Here is a 26,305-nt window from a genome sequence, read left to right on the forward strand (position 1 = left end):
AATATTCACTCATTCCCAGGAATTTCTCCTGTATTGTGACAATCACAGTTTTTTTGTAGTTTTTTTGTAGTTTTTTTTTTTTAATCTACAGCAGCTATTCTCTGTGAATAGGCACCGATGAAGCAGAACTAAGTTGTCTCTCCCGTCTATGTGGGAGATGGTGGTGCATTTGTAGAAATGCACACTGAATAGTTTGAGGGTGTCTGAGTAACATTTTTCCTTTTAGTGATGACTTAGTACAAGCCTGCCAAAAAAAACCAACCTTAATTGTCTCTGTTAAAGAGAATCAATCATTCTGCTTACACTTTTTTTGGGGGCATGATTCGATTCGATACAAACCTTGAATTCTTTTATAGATTAAGTGATAGCAGCTCACTGAGGCTTTACAATTTAGCACTGACACTTATTGTATGGCATATTTCTTAAAACAGGTTGTTGAGTATAAAAAAAACAACCAAAATGATTAATTTAAGAACTGTGGTTCCTATTTTTCACCATTCTGTATGGATTCACAAAAGCCAATAATATATTTTTGTAATGATGTTATGTCAACAGGACAAAAGGGGCAGAACTCAACTGCAAAGACAGTGAAGCACCCAGACGGTACACAGTGCAATCTTATTAAATGAGTTATTTTTTTCAGATTCAAAAGGCACGCATTTGCACACATTTTGGATTTGATAAGTTAATAATTACCTTGGCAGGACAATATTTTGTGAATGTTCAGGACTAGATCACTGACAGACTAAGGTTAGCTTTTTAAAACAAAAATGTATATTAAACTAGTATTTTTGACTGGTGAATTACACTTTCATTTAATTATTTTTATAGATGAAGAAGACTAAGTCGCTTCCAAGTTACTGCAGTTAAGAAAACCATAACTGTGAGCTATGGTTAATTTACAGCTCAGTGGGCAAAGGACAGCAGTTAATGGTTTGGCACACAGTAAACTGCAGTAAAAGCCAAAATGTAACTCTTCCTTCTTTTTACTCAATCAAGAATCATTTTCAATTTTGACGTGATTCTGAATATAATTGTGACACCAACAATTGAAATCAAATTAAATCATTAGATTGCCAAAGATTCTTACCCCTATTTTCCCAAGACCAGTTGATTAGCATAGCGTCTACCCTATTGACCCTGGAGGTAGAATGAACATAGTTAAAAGGAGTACAGACTCGTCACACTCGGTGGACAATTTATATGAAAGCCTGGAATTGTGAAAATGTCATTTCTTGGGAAGCCTGATCGCCTCTATTGTTCCCTATACGCTGCTTGAATGGCTGTAATCCTCATCAAAACAATGATGCATTGATTTGGAACATTCACCCGGCTTTTGTTAGATTTGAAGGATTCCTTAACATCTTTCACCACCAATTTCATACTGAACTTAGACTGAATAGGGTATAAGTGAATGCTCAAAAGCAGCTTTTTATATGTCACTTATAAAGAGTGCTTGCAGAAGTCTGTAGTTGCTACTAAAACAATCCTGCAGGGGAATTTCCTGTATAATTAGAACCTTCTTGTGTTATTCAAATTATTTTGAAGAACACACTGTATACAACACTGTGCCTCCCTACACTGTAAAGCTGAGGATCAAGGCTTCAATCATGATGTCATCAGGTGACCTTTTTGGAAGTCCAGTGAGACCCAGTTAATGAATGACGCTGTAGGCTCAGAGGATTTTAGTTGAAGATATTGCATTAAAATGGATTTATATTTGAATGTAGTGCTATGATTCAGCATTACAGTCTCCCAGTAAAATCACCATGGATGCTGTTGTACGCATTGTGTCATTATTCATAGTCAGCTCCAGGATTTGTCTGTCGATGACATCACTATTGCTAGTCTGGTCGGACTCTCTGCTCTTCAGTAAAGAAGAGAGTGATCAGATTCAGATTTGTTAAACTGTGTAGTGCAGTGCTGCAGAACCTTTATTTTTATTTGAAAGCAGTATGTCATGTTACCAACAGAACTGGTTCACCCAAATGTTGTCTTTCACATGGGCACGCTGCATCTTCTGAATTACTTTCTTACTGGTGTACAGTTTGTGTACTTTTGTGTATTATTTATGCTGTGCACAAAGCCGTTCCGCATTTCAGAGCCGTATCAGGGGAAGCAGGAAACGAATTAACAAATGCTCCTTAAGTTACCTAGTACTGATACATTTTTCCTAACATGTTGACTTATTAATAACAAATCACTGATCGGTACAATGTAATACTCAGACAATAAATTATTTTTATCAAATCTTTATGAAATCAGGTAATTGAGACCTTGTTTTCTAAGAGAGACGTAAGAAATGAAAAACTGCCATAATCAGATAAACAAACAATCAACAAAGACATTTAATACAGCAAGGAGGAATCAATAAAAATATTGTCAATAGTCATAAAATACATCACTTAATTAAAAACGTTTAAAATTTTAAAAACTTGAAGGGCTATAAAGTACTCTAGTTTGAGAAAGATTTGCAATTCATTCCAATGACAGGGCGAGTAATACCCAAGACCAGTTCCATGTCCATGGGACTGATCGATGTTCTTGCTTTATAACTGTTAAAGGTTTAAATTATACTCTGAAATCATTCTTTTATTGTTATAAGTCCACACACTTGCAAGACTACTACTTCCAGAAGATGGGGGTCAAACAAGAAAACTTAAATGGTGGAAAACATACCCAGCCATATCTCTTCATATGCGAGATTGCAAATTTGTTCATTAGGGCCCGAGCACCGAATGCTGCGAAAGCCCTATTGTAATTCAAGGAATAATTGTTTTTATATTTGATTTATGTCTATTTTTTTTAGGTTTCCCCATCCGACTGTTTGTCCGTACATACAGTTGTGGCCATAACTTGAGAATACAATGATTATGTGATCACATTTTAGGTTAAAGGTCAACTTCACTTTGACATAATAATGCCCTACAAGGCGATATGGCCCTAAAATAATATACTAATACGTCTGGGCATTTTTGCGATTACGGTAATTTTGAATATATGATAAAATACTTAAATATTTGATTATTAATTTTGATAACAAACAATTTCAACAAAATAAGTGTTATCGATTTACTTGTCAGCAGAAACGTAACTGCATGCCTAAAAACTAAACATGAATAATCTCTTCGTTCTTTAGTTTGTAAAACACAGTTACTCAAAGTGACACTCGGATTGTGTAAACAGCGCTGCGGGGGGATTTGGCTGTTCAGCAGTGCAGGAGAGCTGCAGCTCTACCAGGGCAACAATGATCACCAGGGCAACAATGATCAGCGGCACAGCTTCCAATAACCTCCCCGCCACTGTCGGCAGATTCAACGCTGTTTTGGCCTGATTTTATTAAGTTCGAGGTTGACGTTTGTCCCTTAGTACGTTCGTTTTGGGCCTTTCTTGTAACGAGTCGAGACGTTCACCTGAGCAGCTCCTTTACTCCGTGTGTGTGTGTGTGTGTGTGTGTGTGTGTGGAGCTCCATGTGGGCAGAGCTGCAGCCATACTTGTTGCAGAATAACCTGCAAACGAATGTCATGCGGTTACGCTGCGTAACGGTATGACGTATGAGTGCATCTCACTATCAATTCATTGTCCCCACATGTCATGCAGCGTATCTGGAAAACAATGACATCATCAAAACGCGCTCTCATCTCTGACTTTATACGTATTTCACGGGCGATTGGTTATGTGGAAGCCCGCAGCACAATTTAAGGAGTGTGTTGGCCACAGCCTTAGGGAACAATGGTAATATTCTTCAGGACACAACGGAGTAGAATATGTAAATTAGCAGCAGAAAGGAAGCCGCTCTAAAACAACATGAACATTGACATTGTTAGCAGATTGGTTGCGTTGGCAGCAATCGCCACCTGCTTCACCTCTAATAGCTTTATAGATGCTGTTTACCGCACCCTAAGGCTACATGCCACTTCTTAGCAGACATCTCATGAAGATGAGTGACAAGTGAAGGAACTTGACCAAGTGAGGGGGTGGATAGTGGGACAAATGATGCACTTCCTGCCTGCAAGCAATACATTACATAATATAGCTTTAATTCTATTTCTAAACCTTCTTTGATTTGGTAGAAATGTTCACTTTCAGCACTTCCTGTCTTTAGGCTCTCATGGCTAGTTGGTAGTTTCCTATTTAGGTTTTACTGCTGGTCATTGTGGGCAGTTTCATTGGCACAGATGGAGGAAAAGTGCCTTGCTCAAGGGTGTGCTCGGTTGCTTTAGCTGAGGGAAGAGAGAACTCAGTAGAAGTTACTTGTATACAATGTTTACTTCATTCTTCCTTCTAATCCAGTGACAGAATATGTGAAACATTCACCATTATCCCCTCCGGCACCTGGTCTGTTATTAGCTATTTTTAGGAATTTGCTTTGGCGTTAACTTGATTTAGTGAAGGGCTAATCTGAGGAAAAAAGGATATCCTGTTATCTAAGAGCTTGTCTTGGTCAAAGGAGGGAAACTGTGGTTCGACCAATCCCAGTATTATCATGTTCTGCCCCATTATTAAAACGTATCATGTGTAACAGCACTTATTTTAAAGAGCTTCTACAGGCAGCTTCTACAAACATGTCTCAAAGAAGTGTTTTCTCTTTTTTAACTTCACGTTATAAAAAGGTTCCATTATTTTATTTTGTTGCAATACAAATTAATCGTATCATTACATGAACTATTTCTGTAAGTTGTTAATATGACTAATCACCACCGATCACCAAAGCTTGTGTTCATTTTTGTCTTCCTTTTACGAAGCAGTTGCTTTGTAACTACCACAACCTTTTTGGTTTAACCCTAAAATGTAGCTGTTGTCAACACCATAGCTGTGGAGAAAGAGTTAAACAAGTCCAAACAGGTCTGATCGTACCAAATCCTCACCAGCTACAAATCCATTAATATTTCCACAAAAAGAAAGAGGATAGAAAGATGCAGCATTGTCAGTGTCACTGTAAAATTAAGCTTTTGAAGTAGGGCAAAAATGTCTACACTCACTGACCCTTAAACATATTTTAGCATGACTACAATATATTCAAATATTTACTGCTGAGCAGGCAGACATTTGCTGGTAAAGTCCCAATTTGTGGTGTTGCTATTGGTACCATACGTATGCTACTAAAAGTATTCTTCCCTATCATTACCACTGCTGTAATCATGACTACCACCCCCACTTATTTTAAATTTCTACAGATTACACATTGGGTGTCAGACCGCCTCATCTCAATGCACACACCACTGTAATTTTTCCATTAACCAGAATTAGGCATAGTCGGGCCGAGCCACCAACACTGAGCTTCAAAATGTCAGTTTAAAAAAATATATATATTTCAGTTTATGGTTTTACCAGACCCCTCTGGGAACATCTTCTCTTCTACTTTTGTTTGTGGATGGGGGTTGGCAAAAAGCTTTTAGGTGCATTACTGCCACCCCATGGTGGTAGTAATGTATTACTAACAGGCGCTGGTAAAAACAAAGGAGATGGGACGATACTCGAATAAACTATTTTATTATTTTTGTATTATTATTTTTAAATTACTAATCCAAAATTTTAGAATTTTGACCCATTCCGACCGAATAAGGTCAGTGGTGACAAACATGGTACATTTACTCTACGACAGCCACGCAAGCGGAAATACAGTATTTAGAGTCTCACATTGCCACGTCGGTCAACAAATCATTCATACAATTTTCTCGAGACTCTCAGAAGCACCTTACAAAGTGGCTGTCTTGTATTCTCTTGAAATAAGACAATTAACTGCATCAAGAGGTTAATGAGAATATAACTACTGTGGGAATGCTTTCAGGCAATGTTTGTGACTTTGTTTTTGTTTCTTGAGCTTCTGCCTGGCAAACCATGATGCCATTTATTTCATGTGTACCACACCTTGTGGAAACACAACAATGAGACCCAGCATCACACTGAGAACTGTCAGTGGACCGTGTTGCACCCTGTCCACCTCACCTCATTAATAATCGTCTGGCTGAGCTGTGATTGCTTGGACAGAAGTGTTGCACAATTCAGCTCCACAGTCCCCGAATGTACTGTGTATAGCACACAGCTGAAAAAGTTTCAGCGTTCGGTGAAATCGTGAAAGTTGTTGTGATGTTGTTACACCTCCCTCTGAAAGTGAAATACAGGATCCAGTGAAATCCAGACTCTCAGCATCTCTCAGTGTGATGTCCCAGTGAGAACCATTTCAGTTCCTCATGCATGCGTAACAGTGTGTCTGCATTGAGGAAAAGAGTAGAAGAGGGGTTACAGCATATCTTTTTGAGGACATTTTGAAGGATTTTATATCGGCTTGTCATTATTTGCTTGTGTGTTAATTTAGTTTTTGCTTGAATGCATTTTTTTTTTTACCTAAATTTAGCCCAATTTCTCATGCCGTTATGCTCCATTTCCTTTGCCGTATGCATAGTGTTTTTTTCCTCCAGTGTAAAGTATGTGGTTGACTGAAAAGTGAAAGCTGAGTCCATAAATGACATGTCTGGCAGAATTCTGAGACACTGACAACCTAAACTCACCTCAGTTCGACTTCTCAGACATGCTGTATTTGATTCAGACAAGGGGGAGGCACCCATCCTCTCAAAATAAAACATACTTGACAGTAGTTAGGAATAATTTACACTGAGGACAAAATTAATGTATATTCAGGACAATGCAAGTTCCCTAAACATATTGTAATCTACATCATTGCAGATACTTTACAAAAGTAATACACTTTGTTGTACTTTGTGACTAGAGATTATTTGATAGCGCTAATTCAGTTTTGATATTTATCCCACAACAATAAGCGTCTGTTGGTGCCAAAACCACCCTTGTCCTCTTCTTCCTCTTGTCCTTCCTCCTCGTCTTTGAATAAGCCCTTCGTTTGCACGTGGTTTGCGTGTGAGCCTTGAATGCCGATTGTATACAGATTTTTGGAGGATTAAACATGAAAGTATCTAGCATGCTATTGGCCTGATGGCGAGACAGAATATCTGAGAGAAGAGAAATGCAATCTGCTGACATTTAGGAGGACTGACACAAATTTTTACAAATGTTCTCCTCATATACTCATAATTGTAAAATGTCCCTGATACAACACACCCCATACAACCATTCAGTGATATTACTTTATTTATAAAATATCAGCAGTTTGGAACTATTTCAAAGTAGGTGATAATGACAAGCGTAAACCAGACTGCATGCTCTGCTCTGCTAAATTACCAAGCAGAGAGGGGGAAAAAAAGCTCATTTAACGCAAGCAATTTGATAAAACATCTGAATATCCAACACAACACAGAGTTCAAATAGTTTGCTAATGCTAACAAACAACACTAAAGAAGCAAGAGAAAATGTCCACAGACAACCCGCAGGCAGTAAAAATAAACGATGGTCGTACCCAATGCATCGCTCTTCATGACCAGCCGTTGTCGGTTGTTGATGAAAAAGGATTTCGTTACCTTCTCGGCGAGAGGACGGTTTTAGACTCACAACCGTCACCACATCACAGAAGCTGTCTCACTGACGGTGCATGAGTTTGTGAAAAAGCCACCCGTTGTCTCTCATCAGCTTAACTGTGCAGTGAACTTATGCGAATTTTACTCCCCAGTGAGTCTTGCTACAAGCGGATGATTTTCAGGGCTCACATAAAAGCCAAACTCTGGCAGGTGCAGTTTTCAAAGTCATTGCACTTTGTATGGTAATTGTGATTTATATGGTAGAAATACTGCTTTATTATTAGGAACTTGTATCAGTGCTCAGACTGTCTGCAAGTACCCAAATGTAAGTACTTGTACTTAGTCTGAAAAAGTGCTATCTGTGTTCCTGCTTCCTGAGTTTGAACAGTCTTGCACCTACATGTCAAACTGACAACTCTAACATGCTGCAAGCATATGTTGATAAAACAAGAGAAGCTGCTGGTGGATTTCTACAGAAAGAAATGTGCCTCTGACTCCAATTAATACCAAAGGCTGATGTGGACGGACGTATTCAGGATTTTGTATGACAACAAGCTGTCAAGAATAGAGCGAAGTGGGGAAGTATAGAAGGAATCGAGAATGCTTCCTCTCCTGAGGTGATCTGTGTGTTTTAATGTATGCAGTAGGTTTCTGCTCATATTCTATCACTCATTGGTATTGTGTGTTCTATTTTTATGCTCCTATACTCAAGTTCAATGCAGGACGGGTCATGGTAAGGGAAAAGAGGCTGAGAATCTTTTCCAAAAAGGAGAGAACTTTTTCACCAGCCTGTGCATACAGCTGTCTAGACAGCAAACCTTCAGCTATTTAATTGTTTACATCAGTGAACAACGATAATAAAAACTCAAGAATAGCAACATCAGGTGCCGGCCCTAATTTTCCTTTTGTTAATGTATTTCCAGCTGCACAGAAAAGGATTACACTTAGAAAAAAAAAAGAAAAAAAAGTAGCTGATTACATGCGGCGAACAGCCTGCAAACAGACAACAAAAATGGTATATAAGTCAGAAATAATTGTGTTAATTTATCTCCCTTTCCTCCTCTCTCTATTTCGCTGTCTCTAAAAACAGCAAAAGCACTAAGTCACTAATTATTTAACCCACTAGTACTACAGCTGATGTATTGTGCATGCAGGAGAGCAAATGAGGTGAGGCAAAGACACGGAGGCATGAATGATGAATGTGAGAATGACTCCTACTGGATCGGGACATGCATTCCTCAAACCTCAGAGCTGTCTTTGCCACTGCATTAATGATCTAAATGACACAACAACTCAAATGAAGAAGAGAGACACTTTCACCGAGATGAAAGAGCAAGAGAAACAAAGAGAAGATTCAAACCAATGCACATTCCCCTTCCATAAATGTAGACATTCCCTTTTATCTGTGGAGATCAATGACACTGAGGGAAATGATCAAATTCAACACAATTTTACTCCCTTTACATTGTAATCATGCAACAACCAGCAATGTGTTTCATTAGCATTGTCTGTATGGAAGTTGACATGCAGAGTACAAGCCCGTTTCTAAAGTCTAAAATGTAAATAAAAACAGAATGCGCTGATTTGCAAATCATGTAAACCCATATTTAAATTGAAAATAGAATAAAATAAACATATCAAATGTTGAAACTGAGAAATGTTATTCTTTTATTAAAAAAAAAAAAAAAAAGAAGCTTATTTTTAATTTGATGGCAGCAACACGTGCACAAAGAAGTTGGGACAAAGGCATGTTTACCAATATGTTCCATTACATCTTCTGACAACTCGTTAAACATTTGGGAACTTGAGAGACCAGTTGCGGGAGTTGTGAAATGTTGTCCCATTCTTGCCTGATGTAGGATTTCAGCTGCTGAACAGTTCGGGGTCTCCTCTGGCATATTTTTTGTTTCATGATGCACCAAATGTTTTCAACGGGTGGCAGGTGTAGACTGCAGGCCGGCCAGTTTTAGCACCGGGACTCTTCTACTCCACAGCCATGCAGTTGAAATATGTGCAAAATGTGGTTTGGCATTGTTTTGCTGAAATAAGCAAAGCCTTCCCTGAAAAATACATCTGGATAGCAGTTTATGTTGCTCCAAAACCTGAATATATCATTCAGCATTTATGGTGCCTTCCTAGAGGTGTAAACTACCCATGCCATGTGCACTAATGCACCGTCATACCTGGCTGGCTTTTCAACCGTGCGCTGATGACAAGCTGGATGGTCCCTCTCCTTTTTTTTGCCTCTTTTGCTCAAGATTTGGCGTCCATGATTTCTGGAAATAATCTCAAATTTTAATTTGTCAGACAACAGAAACATTTTCCACTTTGCCTCTATCCATCTTAAACAAGGTCCGGCCCAGAGAAGCTGGCAGTGTTTCTGAATGAGATTTATATACTTTCTTCTTTTTGTAGTAGAGTTTTAACCTGCATTTGTGGATGCAGTGACAAACTGTTCACAAACAATGGTTCATGCAGTGATTTCCACTACAGAATTGTATGTGTTTTTAATCCAGTGCCGTATGTGGGCCTGAAGATTATGGCCATCCAATATTGGTTTTCAGCCTGGTCCTTTGCATACAGAGATTTCTCTGGATTCTTTTATTTTATGATTTTATGTATCGTAAATCCCCAAATTCTTTACAATTTTACGTTGAGGAACATTATTCTGAGATTGTTCCACTATTTGCCCACGCAGTGTTTCACAGAGTGATGAACCTCTCCCCATCATCACTGCTGAGAGACTCTGCCTCTCTGGGATGGTCTTTTTTATACCCAATCCTGTAATTGAAGTTACCAATTAACCTAAATAGATGTGAGATGTTCCACCAGAAAATGATGGATTTTGCAGCTATTTTAAAATTTAATTTGCAGAGTTTTTAATGTTTTTTTTTTTTCTGTAATAATAAGGGCTTTATATGCATTTTAAATAATACAAATACAAATTCAACACATAGGCCTACTATATGCACAAAAATAGTGTGGTCTCTTACAACTGGAAGTGGGTATAAAACTAAAGCAATTTATTCCTCCTTCCTATCTGAAGACCACATTTCCCACAAACCCTGTCACTTCCATTTCTGTCTGGTTCTTCTGTTTGGAATCTTTTTTTAAATGCAGGTAAAAAGCAAAAATAACAAAGCCTTCACCCTCTGGTGAAACAATTCAACCACAGTTTACAGGAACTCCAAACTTTTAAAATCCACATTGAATATGCTCAAACTAAACCGAAAAATATACAAATTCAGGAAGGGAAAGATTATTGCTTTTGCCTCTTGATGCCCAACATCCATTCATGTGGTCTATAAATGCTTCCGCAAATGACTATGAATTTCATGAATGGGAAGTATGAAGCAATAGGTACATGTGTTAATACTGTACATAGCTTTACATAGTTTACAGTGTTTGTGCACGGGCACCTTTATATACATTCCTTACCCTGCAAGTTGAAGGACTGCGTTGTTATTCACAAACTATTCACATTATGTATTTGGAGTATACACATGTCAGTTCCATACCCTAGTTTGTGATGTGGGTGCCATTCATAATCAAAGGGGTTCCACGAAGCAGGATTTTTCTCAGCACAAGACTGGAATCTATTGTAGATTTAGGATCTGTGATAGACTGCATGTAATTAGAGAGCGTTTTTTACAAGAAAGTTTGGAGCGGGGGCAATCTGGTCTCTCCCGTGGGCCACATTGTGTGGTGTAAACATCTCTGTGATCATGGGACAAGAATGTAAAAGCTGATTACATTTGCACAGAATCTAGATTGACAGCTTTAGTGATATACAGTGTGCTTCTGGATGTATGTGATAAATAGAGGCAAATCCTCCCACTAACTGTGATGTTTTTTGTTTTTTCTTTGCAGGCACAGCTTTAATGAAGAAGCAGATCTGCTAACATTCTTACAGAAGGGAGCCTCTTCGACAAGTATGGGTTCACCATGGAAACCATTTCTCCTCCTGTTTGTCATCAGTGGCCTTTCAGGTAAGAGATTCTAAATGTAGTGTGCAGCGATAATAGTGGGTAATAGAAATCCCAAACAATTTTCTGAACCACAAATAGCACAATAAATTATACAGCGTGCACTGGAATCCACTGTAATGACATGGCGATTGTAACTGTTGCACACTTGGGGAAATATGGATGTAAGTGGGGATATTTTTCACACTTGATGAGGATATATCCCCATCTTTGAAATGATAAATTTTGCATTCAAATCTGAGATGTGAAGGTGCCATGGTTCCTTAATCAGTGTATCATTAGGTTTTTTTTTCATATTCAATTGAGAAGCCAAAATAAAATAATAATAATTAAAAAAAAATATATATATATTTAATTCATGAACCTGACACAAAAAAAATAATGGCTTGGTTTTTGTACCGTTGATTTTATGCTCAACTTAAAAATAGGCAGTGAAAAAACAAGCCGCAGAGCAAAAGAGATTTTGGTATTTAAGATATCTGATTTGCGTGACCAGGTCTTGAACATCGCTATAAGTATGTTGCCTCAGGTTTAACTCGCTGTATCCACGGCAACATTATACTTTGTTCTTGTAAAAAATGATATCTGTTTCCACACGTGCAGACTTCTAATATGGTCTTTGTCAAATTGCCTATATTGATGTTCAAGATAATATTCATGAAGTGATATCGGGTAACGCCTGGCGAAGGTACATTCACTGCCATAGCTGGTCGTTTTTCCTGTAACAGCGAGATGGATGCAATTTTCAGGGAGGCAGAACTTACTGCCAGTTTCTGCTACTCTGCATCACGTGGTGATGCTGCGTGGTCATTTGTTGAGGAAGAAGGTAGAAGGGCTTGTATTGCTACAGCTGATGTCCAGAATGAAAATGTGGCAGAATCATTGTCAGTTAGAAAGAAGATTGCTTAGAGGCATGAATCGAGCAACTGTGATCCCCCATCCCTACTGTAAACAGCAGTAACTCAAGACATAATTGGAATGGTTGGTTGATTGCCTGCGAAATATGACTTGATAAATACTTTACGCCTAATAAAGAGAGAGAAAACAAAACTCAATTTAATAAACATAGATGCTTACTCAAAGTATCTTGAAAGTATCTTTTTTAGCTTCAGTGGCCCAGTAGCAACACAAACCTCAACATGGCTGTGCTCTGCTCCATCAAATGAGCTGAGGTTTCTGGTATCATATCTTTACTAGTGTGATTAGCAGCAAGTGCTTATTTTGAAGTTCCAGATCAAGTGTCTCTTTTGGTCAGTCTGGAGCATGCGTTTGGCGGTCTAATAGATTCTGCCCTTTTAACAGTTCTTTCTACCCACCAGGAGGGTTCATGCACTCTGTGGCTTTCTCTGAGCTTCGTCGAAGGGAGTCAAACAAACAGCGCTTGCCTCACTTGTCTGCTTGTTAAACCATACTATTAAATGGAAAACACTGTTTCTTAACTTTTGAGCCTTTGAACCTTTGTCTGCTGTCTCTAGGGACTCTGAGATTGTAAACAATTTGGGGATATTGTTCGAAGAAAAAGAAGAGATCTTTCTTTTTAAGTTAGATGAGGTATTGTAAACTTACTAAGAAATAGCAACATAAGTTGTCACCACTCATTTAAGCCACAGCCGCTCCTTAATGTGCAATTATAATTTGTGTTTTACATGCATCACATAAAGGTAGAGGTGAAAGTTGAAAACTTGTTTTTATGCCTTCACAGTAGCGACAGCCGCGGTCGGAGGCATTGTGCTTTTAAGCTTACTAACCGTCCATCCTTCCCTTTCTTGTGATATCTCGCCTTGAGGCAATTGCTTCAAATTTAGCACAAACATTAACTTGTCGTTAAAGGTGAACTGATTGGAAGTTCAAGGTCACTGTGACCTCAAGTCCATCCTTGTGAACGTGCTATATAAGGAATGCTAAAGAGAATTTCACCACATCTGTTGCAGTCGTCTACTTGGGACTCAAGGATGACTAGAATTTGCTGATCAAAGGTTACTGTGACCTTACAAAACATGCTGGTGGCCAAAAATCAAGAATTGTCTATTGTCATGGCTACAACTTTGTGTTTTATCAGAATTAGTTTTGTTGAAAGCTGTACCCACTCATTACTTATTTAAATGAACTGTGTAGCAGTTGGTAATCAAACTTTTTAATTGTGTACTCCATCAAAACTTTTAAATACAACATCAAAAACTTTTCTGTGACATTAAAATTCGATGAAACAATGCCACAACAACCTAGTGAAGAGTACGACAATGCAATACAAATGTTTTTGGCCTCTACTTATGAGATGCATCTGGCTTTATCATTGCGTTAATGCCTTTCTGCCTCAGAGGCACAGCAGCAGTTAAGGCAGTTTGGCAGAGATTGGTGCTCCTTAGTAAACTGCAATACTGATCATGGCATGTACAGGTACAGGGCAAAGCAATAAAAATGAAAAGATAGTACAAAAAATGTAAATATAAAAAAAATTATATAAATGCACATTATATAAAAATAGAACAATATTAAATTAAACTAAACAACAGTGCAATTAATTAAACAAACAAACAACAGTGCAATGGTGTTAAGTCAGGCCCTCGAAGGAAAACAAAAGACACTGTCTGATTGTCACATACTGTGCTGCCATCCAAGGATAAAGAAATGTAAAACAACACTTTTCATTTTTTGGATCGCTATTTGAGATTTGAAAAAGATAGAATTGTTTATATCACATTATGTGCAAAAGTATTCCCTTAATGTCAGTCAGGTTGAAGAATGACTCAGTCAGAGACGATAAAAAAAAAAAAAGTTCCACTGGAGAAAAACCACGCAAAGTGCAGAGACTATTGAAAGCTTTTCAGATCAACACAAGTGCGAACAAATCTTTCAGAATGTCCCCTCTGTCATCCTGGTCTCTCTGCTTTATGTGAGATAAGAAAAAAGTCCCTGGCTACTACGGTTGGTACAGTTAGACCATGTATAGATCCATAGTGCTTTAACGTGTAAACATTATCAGTATTTCACGACTATACCACCTGTATTACTGATGTTTGTACAAAGTGAAATGGATACTGGAAGGGTTTACTGCTTGTGAAGTCTTTGACTAGTTTATGAAGCTTATAAACATGGACTTTGTGGCTTGTGCAGTTAATTTGTTTTAGTTGAGTCCATTCTGTCCATTGATTTTTTTTTTTTTATATATATCAGGCTTTGTCTCCTTGGTTGCATATAGTTGACCAAATTTGTTCTACTTGCTCATTATAGCTATCTCAGCCCATGGCTACTACATTGCCATCTTTTGTTGTACTGCTTTGTAACGTAATTGCCTTTCAGAAAAATGGCTAAGCCCTTTGGCATCCTATGCTTTCACTATGGTATTGGTTTTCTATCTTTTCATTACACACTCATTTGGAGACAAATGTACAGTATGGCCATATAGACGGTCGTCTTTACCAAAATGCCATTTCAGCCACAATTGGAAATTTTTTTTTATGGAAAATAATCAAATACAATATTTCAAAGCTGTTCTTCCTTTCTGTAAAAATAAAACTATTCAGATGATATATCTGTATGTGGTATTTATATGACCACATACAAGGGACATTAATTCAGCCACATTGAGGATAATAGCATTCCAGTACATAGTGTACTATCTCCTTTTCTCCATTTAAGCAGACATACCGACCGGCATGTCTTCCTCTACAATGTCATGCGTTTTTGTTGAGTCAAAGGACCAGGAGATATATCAGTCTAGAAAACATGACTTTTTTTGGGCATGGCATAAAAATATAATGCACACCATATATTAGTATAGTCTTTAACCATATTATTGCCTGCAATGACTACTTTTGTTTGCTTTCTTTCCCTCGGCTTTGGGAGAAATATATATATACATATATATACATATATAGATATATATATATAGATATACACATACATATATAATACTGATCTCGTCCATTTATGTTCATTTTAGAGGGACTCTCAGTGGATGCTTATCAGATCTCCTTAAGGAACTTGTACTTCCTGTCATCGTCCATCCACACATTAACCGCTGAGCATTGCCTTATCAGTAGCTGGATACAAATTAGTCAAATTAGTGTTCTGCATTCAGTAGACAGTGCTGATACCATCCTGGTATTACTTTTCAAGCTATGATAGAAAAAACAGTTTACATGTTAAAGATGTCAAAGCCGGAAATTCCCCCCGAGGGTTGATGCTAAAATACGTCTCCTGGCATTGATTAAACCTCTAAAAACTCATCTCAGTTCATGGAAATTATGTATCAAGCAGTTTTAATACCTAATAGAAAAAAGAAAGCTCAGTAATTGCGTTGACCGCTTATTCTGCTAACGATATGTCTTATAGCATATAAAATATACCACATGGACCTTTTCACCAAGTTCAAACTTGGTTTTCATTGAATGGGGTGTACAAGTATGTGGATTCTGTTTTTTTTTAAAGAACAACAGTTAATTTTACATAACAATTACTTGAGTAATGTTGGATACAGTAGTGGTTTTCCACTTTGGTTTGAACAGTGCTGAGAACCGAGTAGGCTTTCAGCACTCCAACTATCAGAAATATGTCACATTGGAGTAAGAGTGCTGCACTTCAAACTGGTTTTCGATATTATCAGCAGCAGGAGCCACGGGCAGCCATTCCCAGGGGTGTGCTGCTGCCTTTGTCGATTATAATACCTTTGGCATGATAGTTTGTGTAATTGATTATTGACCTACTGTTCTCCCTGAATATTCTGAAAATACTCACTTTGTAGACAATAGTTCCTCCGTTCTATTTTATTTCCCTCTGTACTCATCTCTCCTGTCCACTCCTTTTCATTCCAAAGCTATTAAAATACCTAAAAGCACAGAGGGCAGCACAATTAGATTTCTCTCATGTTTAAAAGTGGGTTGGGCAGGCAGGATATCTGAGGCCATTTTTTTCCTACCCCCCAGCCCGCCACTGATTGAAATACAATGTTGCTTGGACTGTTAAATGTGGAATGGTAATTCAGCTAACTCTGAGGTATCTCAATATTAACAGTGGGTTGCAGGGAATACAGATATGTAGTGCTGTGTAAGTGATGCATGAAGTAATTTTCACCAAGGGCAAAAGAGTCATACACCAGAAATATGATTGTGTACGGGGAAACATGATTATTTGCATGCACTACACAGAGCTGGGCCATGCAGTGAATATATTGCTGTGATTGTATCCCTTGAAAAATAAATGTTAATATATGGAGCTGTGGTAAAAAGTCACCTCCACACTATAAATGTTAACTGCATTTGTCCCAACATCCCAATGACCCAAATGACATGCTCAATGGCAGAAATAAACAAGTCACAGTCCTGCATTTACTTTGGACAATCAAACTGTACTGAAGGGAAGAAATGCAAAACCTATTTTTGATCCCACCATCAGGGCCTAATGGGCTTCCTCCAACTGGCTCTTTTTCTCACAACTGAAAAAAAGGTAATTGTTGATTTCGGTGAGAACGAGAAGTTGGACACAACATGCAAGTCTTGGCAGTCAAGCCGCTTTCCTGTGTAAAATGCTAAAACACTTGAACCCAAGTTTTTTTGATTTGGCTTTTCAGAATACATACAATGAGCCTGTGTGCTCCCGCCAGACGTTGTGAAATGCTCCTGCTATCATGAGCCGCATAGCCTGAAACCAGTCGGAAAAGTTTGTTGCGCTGTTGGATACAAAAATCCTATATAACCTATGATTTTGTGTCATTTAATTTTAGGATTATAATCTAATGAAGATTGTAAATTAAAAAAAAAATGTAATACTAGACCTGCCGGATAGAGACTCCTACACGTCCCGTTAGCAGGCTCGACACATTAATACCACAGCAGTGTGCGGTTCCAGTGTTACTCTGACAAGGTGGAATCAACTCGTACAATTGTCACAGTACACCACGGATCAGGGAAAAGACTGGATTGTAGTAAGTAGTCCACTGTGATAGGAGGTGAGGTGAGGCTGCATATGATGTATGGATTGTTCCATCAGTAATGATATTCCGCTGAATAAATGGTCTCAAGCATAATCAGCTTCAGTCAATATAATCTCCCTGTGAAGGTCTTCATTAATCTTACAGGCCATGGCTAATCATGTCCGTCTACTTGAGCCCCCATGAGCGTCTCACCTACTTACTGTACGTTATTCTAATTAATTTTTCTCACCACAGTCCAGAGACTACAGACAAATCCTCACAAGACATTGTCTCCTGTGCAGTGTCAAACCAATGACCTCGTAGAAGTAAATGAGTTTTCAGTTTTTTCCCCAGGTCTCACCTCTTATGGCTCAAAACATGTCATCCTCCTTTAGCCTCACCTTCACCTCTTTTGTTGGTTTGTATGCATGCTATGCAAGTCCATTGTTTCAAAGCCGTGCAAGTGTCCTTCGTTGCTCATACTGCATATTAACTACACTAATACAGTGTAATAGAAAGGTGATATCCAATAATGTAAACCTAGAGTCTTGATAGTCAAACATACTTATGATAATAAGGACAAGGCAACAGGATCGTTTGCCTTTTTGTTCTTTCTTCAAATATAAAATGGCTGTTGCCTCCTTTGTTGATGTTATCGTGAAAGTGGTGTTAAGACCTGAAACGATCACCAATGGCAAATGCGGCAGGTGCAGCTCTTTCAACAACAATGAGTGCTTCTGATTTTGTACTCTTGAAAGATAGGGATCAGTGGGATCTGCAAGGGTCATTGCTTTTATCAGATGAAGGTGGCAGCTGACAAGAGCAAGTGCCTGTCGGCTTCAGTAGTCAAACAAACAAAAGAGACAGTTTTTTTTTATTATGCTGTGTTTGTCAGGATTTGGCCCCAGTCCGAAATGTTGTATTCCTGGGGAAAGGATTGAAACCTTTGTAACTCCCCCTTGGCAGAGCAGTATACAAAATGTTTAGGCTGTTAATGACAGAATATCCCTGCAACCTTGTTATAGTCCCTGACAGAAACGAGTGGAGATGTCTAAGCAAACACTCATGAAATAGAGATCCAAAGCATGCCAATTTATTGCAAAATTTATGACACACACATGGAAATAATGGGCTGTTTTTATATTTCTGCCAAGTTATGAGTAAACAACTGAATGAGAAATATATATATATACATCTATTCAAATATCCCCAGTGTCTTTAGTTATAGTCAACCTTGGTGTCACAAATTTTTGCTAGCATGCCATTGTATTACTGTAGAGACACCCAGCTACATCGAGTATTATCCAGCACAACAATACTTACCCTCTCTAACGACATCAAGAGTCATGAATTATGGCATCGTATCTGAGTATATCAGAACCGTGACAACCTTGCGACAGCCCAATTCTATAATGAAGAAAGTTGTAGTGTCACTCAAGCACTTTGATTATTATGTAAAAGTTGTCTAGTCTCCACAATTGAGTAAGTCACTTTTGCACTGTGATAAACAGTCCTGTGATGTTGGCTTCCGGCCGAGTGCGAATGGGCAACAAAAGGTTGCTTTAACACTGTAAGAAGAAGGGCTTGAATCCCAGTAGTTTATTGCAAGTTTTTATTTGATCCACTGCTCTTTTTTTTTTTTGTTAAAAATGACTTTCCCTTACCCAGTATTGCTTTGGGAATCTAAGGAAATCTCTAGGTATCCTTATTATTTGATTTTGATTCCGGGTGCTATGATTCAACAGAATGATACATATGCTGTGTAATCCCATTCATAATAACTCATTATTATTAATGCCACGTGAAACCTGATACATTTATTTCATATTATATTTTTTTTTGCCAGACCGAAAGTATAGAAACTTGTGTTGACATGATGTGTTATGATTCCATGTAGATCTCCTGTTTGGTGAGAGAAATGTGTCATTTGTTCAGACAGAGTTCGGAACCTTGACTACGCAAAGTCAGTGCAGATGTCACCTTTTAACAGGATCAACCTATTCTATAACAAGCTGTTTCATTGTCAGCTTTTCTCAACCACACCGACGCAGTCACAGCACAGCTGTCAGTCAGGGACATCCATGTATGCAACAAACAGTCTTAAGTCCAGCCTGCTCCTGACAGCTGGGTCCAATATAGAAAATAATCTGTAGATTATGATGTGATATCTCCTTGAATTTTGTGACAAATGTGATGATAAGTGGGCCGTTGTGCGAAGCCAAAAAGCCGAGGAGAATTTTTTTTCTGGTATCTTTGCCCTGAATCAGTCTTACAGAGTCACGTTGCCAGCCTGTAAACTGCTCAACTTGCACCTCGGTAGCTATAAAACCATTTATGTCATCAGGCGGCATACTAATTACATGTTAGAAAACCAATGGTCCAGAAAAACCATCGTTCAGCATTGTTTAAAGTTTGATTTAATTTGTATCGCATGTCAAATGAATATTAAACATCACAAGCTATGCTAATATAGCCACATTTTACCATCAAGTGAGACTCAGTCATACTACATGGGATCTAAAAAGAAGAAAGGAGTTTGGTAATCTTATATATTGTTAAATTCGGCCTTACTACCTCAATTTGATATGGTTTCACATTTTTAATCAGCAGTGAAATGCTTGGCAAAGTTGTGGGCATCAGCAGTGGGGATGTGGTTGACAACACAGCTCAGCTGATTATTTGCAGGATAAATGATTTAACCAACCAACTACTATTTGCTTTGCTTTTTCTATTTTCAGACTCACAATACCTTTAATTCTAAATGGAGTTCCATATCCTGCTCCTCTACAGAATATGTAAAACAGTAATTGCCCGCTCTCAATTTGTAGATAGCAGTATTTTTTTTTTTGCTGCTGACAAGTCCCCAAAGACACATAATTATTTCTGTTTTATTCAGTTCTTTCATAGCACTTTATCATGTAGCGCAAAACACTCTCACCCCACTTTGCAGAACTTTCATGAGACTCTTCCTGAACTTGACACTTCTTAACTTTTCATTTTCATTTTTGTTGAGTATCATATCTGCACAATATTGTTTCTATATTGTCAGTAATATTAGCCATGTTTTAACTGTGTTGTACAGCTGCTTTGGAAACTATGTGCTGTTGACCAGCTGTCGTTGTGAAAATAATTATTTGTGTCATCTTGAGTCATTATATTTATGGTATCATAAAAGTACAACACATTGTCGCAATATACGACATAATGAATTTCATGAATTTGAAGAATATAATGTCGGCAATGACTAGTGACAGCCTTGATGATAGTTTTACTCTATCAGAGAGAATATTATTCTGAACGTCAATGGACTATTTTCCTTTAAAGGAAGCTCTTTCTCTCTTGTTCTTTTATACTTAACCATGTTATTCAGTTTTTAGACTTTGATGACAGTGATCTCCAGAATATGCAGAATATCCCTGGTTTATTTTGAGAACTGCATGTTTTCACCTAAGGCATCATAGGTACCTTTTTAGGCAATCCTTCTATTGTCTGATATACAGCAGATGCTTCTGACTGTATGAGAGCCAAATGGGAAAGACTCCAATAATTGTTCTAAAGAAATAGAATAAAAACGTTTTCGCAAAAGAAATGAGCGTATTTACAGCCAATGTATCTCCTTTTTAACAGGTGCGTTGGTGGAGATTTAGGGAATGATTACTCTTAAGTGGATGTTAGCACTTAGAGGAATATATTTCAGCTCACACAAAGCTCCAAATCTACAACTTGTCGGCTAAATTTCTTTTCAGAAATATTTTATCACATATACCATGCGGCAATGCATTTTTTATAGATCGTAAGATGCTTTTCCATCTGTTTTACTCAGACCTGTTTCTAAATTATGACTCCTCTATATTCTGCTGTCTTGTGTTCCTGCTTTGTAAACATTACTTTGTTGCTAATTATTCTGTTCCTCAGAGAATGGAAACCAGATTTGAGCTCATCAGTTGTAAAGAGAGGAGAATGGGACATGGGAATAGCGCTATTCTCTATAGTATTGCATTGCAGTGTCATTTTTTTTTTTTAAGAAGTGAGAATTTGCACAATTATTTATCTTCATTTAGACATTGATTGTTGAAGTATACAATATATTTATCTGAAACTCCATTGTGGCAAAAATATTTTTTTCATGTTTTTACAAATGTGACTTCTGGTTCTCTTGATGTCAGGACTATAAATGATATAACTCTTAGCTGTTTCATCTCTTTTTCACAGACTTCGCCAGAGCTGTCCCAGCACGGCCTATATCATATGCAGCAGTATTACGAATGAAACCAGACAGCTCTTCGTCATTGCTCAGCTCGCGGAGCAGACCTCGACAGCACCACGGCGGTGAGCTTGTGACTCCTGACTGGTCTGCTTTCTCCAGTCACCCCCTGTCAGCCCTGAGTCTGCTCAGCTCTCCAGAGGACTACAGGAGTGAAGGTAAAACTAATGGTGCAGTCAAACCTACCGTTTGTTTGCTCTTGTCTAAACCCAAATGGAAAAGTTTTGCTTTTGGTTTCGTTAAAGTTCACACTTACTAACAAACTGTCCACAAAAGAAAATGTGAGCGAATTAGCTCATTAATTAGGCAATTTAGAGACGTCTTCTTGCAAAGATTTAATCTGCAACTTTAGCCAAGGATAATGAACACTGCTGCACATTTTGACACAATTGGATAATTAGTGCTGTATTGCATCATAAGTCCTGACCAACTGGATTGTTTTTGTCACATTATGTATGACTGAGACCTGAATTTTTGGATGGCACTGTTCTCACCTGCTGAAACGAACCCAACCAGAAGGGGTTACCCTCCAGAGTTTAACCTCCTCCAGACATGATTGGAGTGAAGACACTCTGCTGCATCAGCACTCAGCCATCTCTTCTCTCACTTGATGCGTGCAAGCTCCCTGTCTGTTTACATTTGTTCTGGAAATGAATCTTCCCAACCATTATCACTGTGCATGGTCTAAGGTGACCAGGGTCATGCCCTTTGTGAAATTGAAGTGGGATCATGGCAATATCCAGCTCTCTCTGTGTGCCTGTCAGTGTAGAAGCTGTAAATATAAAAGATATGTTTGTCATGAGGGAAGATTTAATACCCCAAACACAGCATGAAAACATGATGTCATAAATTTATACCAGTCACTTTCAGTCCTCTTGTAAAGAATGAATAATTCTACAGGATGTAATGACACATTGGTGCTTTAATATATGATTAATCACATAATGCTTGTTGCATCTGGACTACTTGATTTAAGGAAGCCGAAAGTAGTTTCTGAATTGGCAAACAGGATCAGCTCACAATAGCAGTAATGACGTTAGACACATTAAAAGCAGGCAGAAAATAAAAGTAAGTATTGCTTTTTTTTTCTTTTTTAAAATGTTTTTCTATTGTTTTGTTTTATTATTTTTTATTCTGGTTTTTTATCTTTTTCTTTCTTTGGGCCTTTCTGCTTGTCTTTGTGTCTCTTTTTACATTCTGACAGCATAATCACTATTCAGCCATAAAATGACTTGCATCTGTAACCAAGGTGAGGGTAATGCCTCCCCATTGTCAGAGGTGACAAGACCATTATACCATTGTATCGGATTGATGGTCAGTGGATGAAATGAATGCCAAAAAGTAAAGCACGTTCTATGGCGTAAAGGGGCTACTGCTTTTTTGGCTTTGTGACTGACAGATGGCCGTGGCGCTTGAAGTTGAGTGATTGAAACTACTTGTATGTCTTTGTGTGTGTTTGTGTTTTCTCCAGAAACACACTTAAACACAGACCATATGTCCTTAAGGACATAAAGTCGGCTTTTACATCCAGCTCTTTAATGTTTTTAGATGATCACAAAAATAGATTATCGATGGACATAACTCGGTAATTAATATGTTTAAGATAAATTGTCTTCAATGTTGGCAAACATTCAACGATATCGGCAAAATATGACGTGTGTGCTTTAGGTGCCAATAAAACCCATATTTTTTCTTTGTGTGAGCTAAAGTGGAACGCATGTCTGTTCTCTGTGGTTCTTTGCAATATCATAATGTTCTGATTTAGATCAAGTTTGTTTTTTTAAGATGAAACTCAAAACCAGAAACCTTAACGTTTAGTTTGAAAAAGAAAGTAAATTTCATCATATTTCATGACCCACTCCTTAAGCTATGCAGAACAAGTGCAGCATACTGATATTATTCAGTGTATGTACGTATGGACAAATAGAGGGCTGTTTAAAAGTAGAGACGTGGCGTGCTTTGGTTTTATTTTTAGCACCAGTAACACTACAAGCACCGAGTTGCTTTGTTTTATATGTACATCAAGGTTTGCAACTCAATATTGATTAATTTTCCTCCAGTGATTAGGACATTACTTCAAAAGCTTTTTATTTCCCTGTAGAGCAGTGAATAGCTGACAGAGGGTTGGTAAGATTATATATTTATACCTCAAGAATAACACCACCAACATTTTGTCATTAGATCATTCCTAAATAGTGACAAGCACTCAAGATTGACTGACTTGCATTGTTCCCTTGTGTCTCAGATCAAATACAACACCAGACAAATCTAAGTGTTCAGTTTGATTATGTCTGTTTGAACAAACAGCATGCGTGTCTACATTATTTAAGTAATGCAGCTGCTGTATTGTGCTGTCACATGCAAACACAAATGGTATTTTGTTTACTGAAGTTTACAATTTATATAAACTCATAGAGAAAACAAGTCCTTTGGAGAACATACAGTTTGGCTGCCTTTTGTATAGTTTGAAATGCTAAAATTCAACATACCTGGGAAACCTTCTACACTAAGTGCGTCACTTCAGTGTTAACAGAAGGCTGGATCAAAGAGCAGAGTACTCTGAAGCAACAGAAGAGAATAGTAGTAGGGACTGTCAAGCAGAAAACATTAGACCAGCAAACACATGGATATGTGGGCACATTGGTGTTAAGAAGGGGTCACATTTTACATTAGAGGCTTTTGAAATTCTCAACAGGCGCACCTGAGATCAAGAAACAGTTGGGCTTAGGTGTAGTCATACTATTCAATAAAACTTTTTTCAGATTTTTATATCATATGCATGTGTGATTCAAGCTTTCAAAGGACCCCATTTTTATTCTTGCATTGAATTATTTGCGGCGTAGTATATCACTCCCTCTGACTGTGTGCCATTGGTAAAATGAGGAATTCATTGTTAGACAGTCTGTACATCTTTCTTACAATTCTTTAATTTATTTGTTATTTTAATTACATTTGTATTTGTTTAGGTGTTCAGTCAAGCCTTGGACCTACTTGCTTTTGTAATCTCTCATGTAATGTGCAGTCCTGTGCAATTTACCTCAGTGTTGTTGTTGTCTTGACACACCGAATGTAGAATTGTGGTATAAACCCGTTATTGGCCGACGATCTCTGTGGATATTTTGCTCCCCTTGCGGCCCCCTTAATCTGTGGGTTACCATTTTAAAAATCCCTGTCATAGCAGGAAAGAACAACAACAACTTACACACTAAAAATGGCAGCTGTGATGAACATTTAGATCATGCAATAAGGCAGGTGTGTCTGGTTATTTTCAGCCTTTTAGGGAGATTTAGCCATTTTAATGCCAGAGCTCACCTTTCCTCATTCAAATGTTTCACCAATATATATATATATATATATATATATAAATATATATACCCCCTATCATTATTTTAGTATGGCACTGTCGCTGCGTCCTGGACTCAGTGTCGCCCAAGACAAATTTAATAGTCACAAACAATCCAAAGCTTTGATTTATTTTTCACTCAGTTCATTTTGGTCTTTCACATTAAAGCCTATTTCATGGAGGCACTAACTCCAGTGGTCAGGTAACACTCCACTTTTCATGCCCATATTATTACCAACTCCTGATGTGTCGCAATCTATTTTCCATGTGTGTCACATGTATGCTGCACCTTTCAAGCCCCAATGAAAACCAAAGTGTGACAGGCTTTCCTTTTTGCAAACTTTACACAAACACTTGATGGCAGATTATACCTTGTGCCTAAACATGACCTATCAGCAAATGTCAGATTTCTATACTTTTGTTATATATCATGAGGGGAGCAGCCTGTGATGTGGCTAGAGCATGAGTGCTAACAGAAGCAGCTTTTCTTTTCACTTAAATTGAATGTTACTTTTTTTTATATTCAATTGTTTATAGCACTCGAGTAATACAATACTAGTGTCCAAAAATAAGAGCTACATACCACAAATATTTGTTGCGCAGAATGTACCTATCTGCAGTCCAGATAGGGTCATTTTTGTCAATGACATTTTTATCATTTGCTTGTTTTATTCTTTTAATTTTGCTTATAGAGCTTCTTTTCTTTTCTTTTCTTTTCTTTTCTTTTCTTTTCTTTTCTTTTCTTTTCTTTTCTTTTCTTTTCTTTTCTTTTCTTTTCTTTTCTTTTCTTTTCTTTTCTTTTCTTTTCTTTCCTTTTCTAAGACTAGAGCCCTGCTACAGACTATTCCAAAGACAGTAAGCAATGTTGGAGTACTGATCGAGGAAGGAAAGGTTACGTTGTAACATTTCCTCTCATGACAAAGGAAGAAAAGCCTGTTTTCTGTTCAGTGCTCAGCTCATCAGATTAGTCTGTAAAAGGACAGAAAACAGGTCTGAGAAAGGTTGACAAAAACAACAGTGTACTGTTATCACTCCTATAACTTAGTTGTTTACAATGGGATACAATGGTTTGAACATATGTGCTTTAATATGAGACGTGACTCCAGGTCCGAGTGGGAAAAGAGCTGCGATGAGATAACACGTCTACACTGCCTGCACTGCACTCACACATAAAGCTGGCAATGAAATATTACTGCAAAGTTAGAACTCTCACTTGTCTCACCTGAATCTGTTTGCCCTTTAGCCAAACAGCAGTAGGTACAAAAGGTGTAAAAGTAATTGGATGATAGCTTTAGGGTAGAACCGAAAGCTGCAACTTTTTCAAACAGTTATTTTTTAACATGTGAATCACAGCCAACCAGATTAATTGT

General features: G+C 37.8%; 1 protein-coding gene across 11 annotated transcripts in view; it reads left to right on the forward strand.

Annotated features, from left to right (window-relative positions):
• The window catches only part of cntn5 (contactin 5), a 103,515-nt gene that overhangs the window by 22,377 nt on the left and 54,833 nt on the right, over positions 1-26,305 (forward strand). For all 11 annotated transcript variants that reach the window (XM_069161163.1, XM_069161162.1, XM_069161164.1 and 8 more), the window contains 2 exons: positions 11,302-11,420; positions 21,541-21,750. In XM_069161163.1, the coding sequence (XP_069017264.1) occupies positions 11,366-11,420; positions 21,541-21,750 (265 nt within the window). In that variant the 5' untranslated portion in view covers positions 11,302-11,365. The remainder of the gene's footprint in view (positions 1-11,301; positions 11,421-21,540; positions 21,751-26,305) is intronic.

This window comes from Embiotoca jacksoni, unplaced genomic scaffold, assembly GCF_022577435.1.
Source record: "Embiotoca jacksoni isolate LCO1_2020_lvr unplaced genomic scaffold, fEmbJac1.0.p SCAF_28, whole genome shotgun sequence".
Taxonomy (NCBI): Eukaryota; Metazoa; Chordata; class Actinopteri; family Embiotocidae; genus Embiotoca; species Embiotoca jacksoni.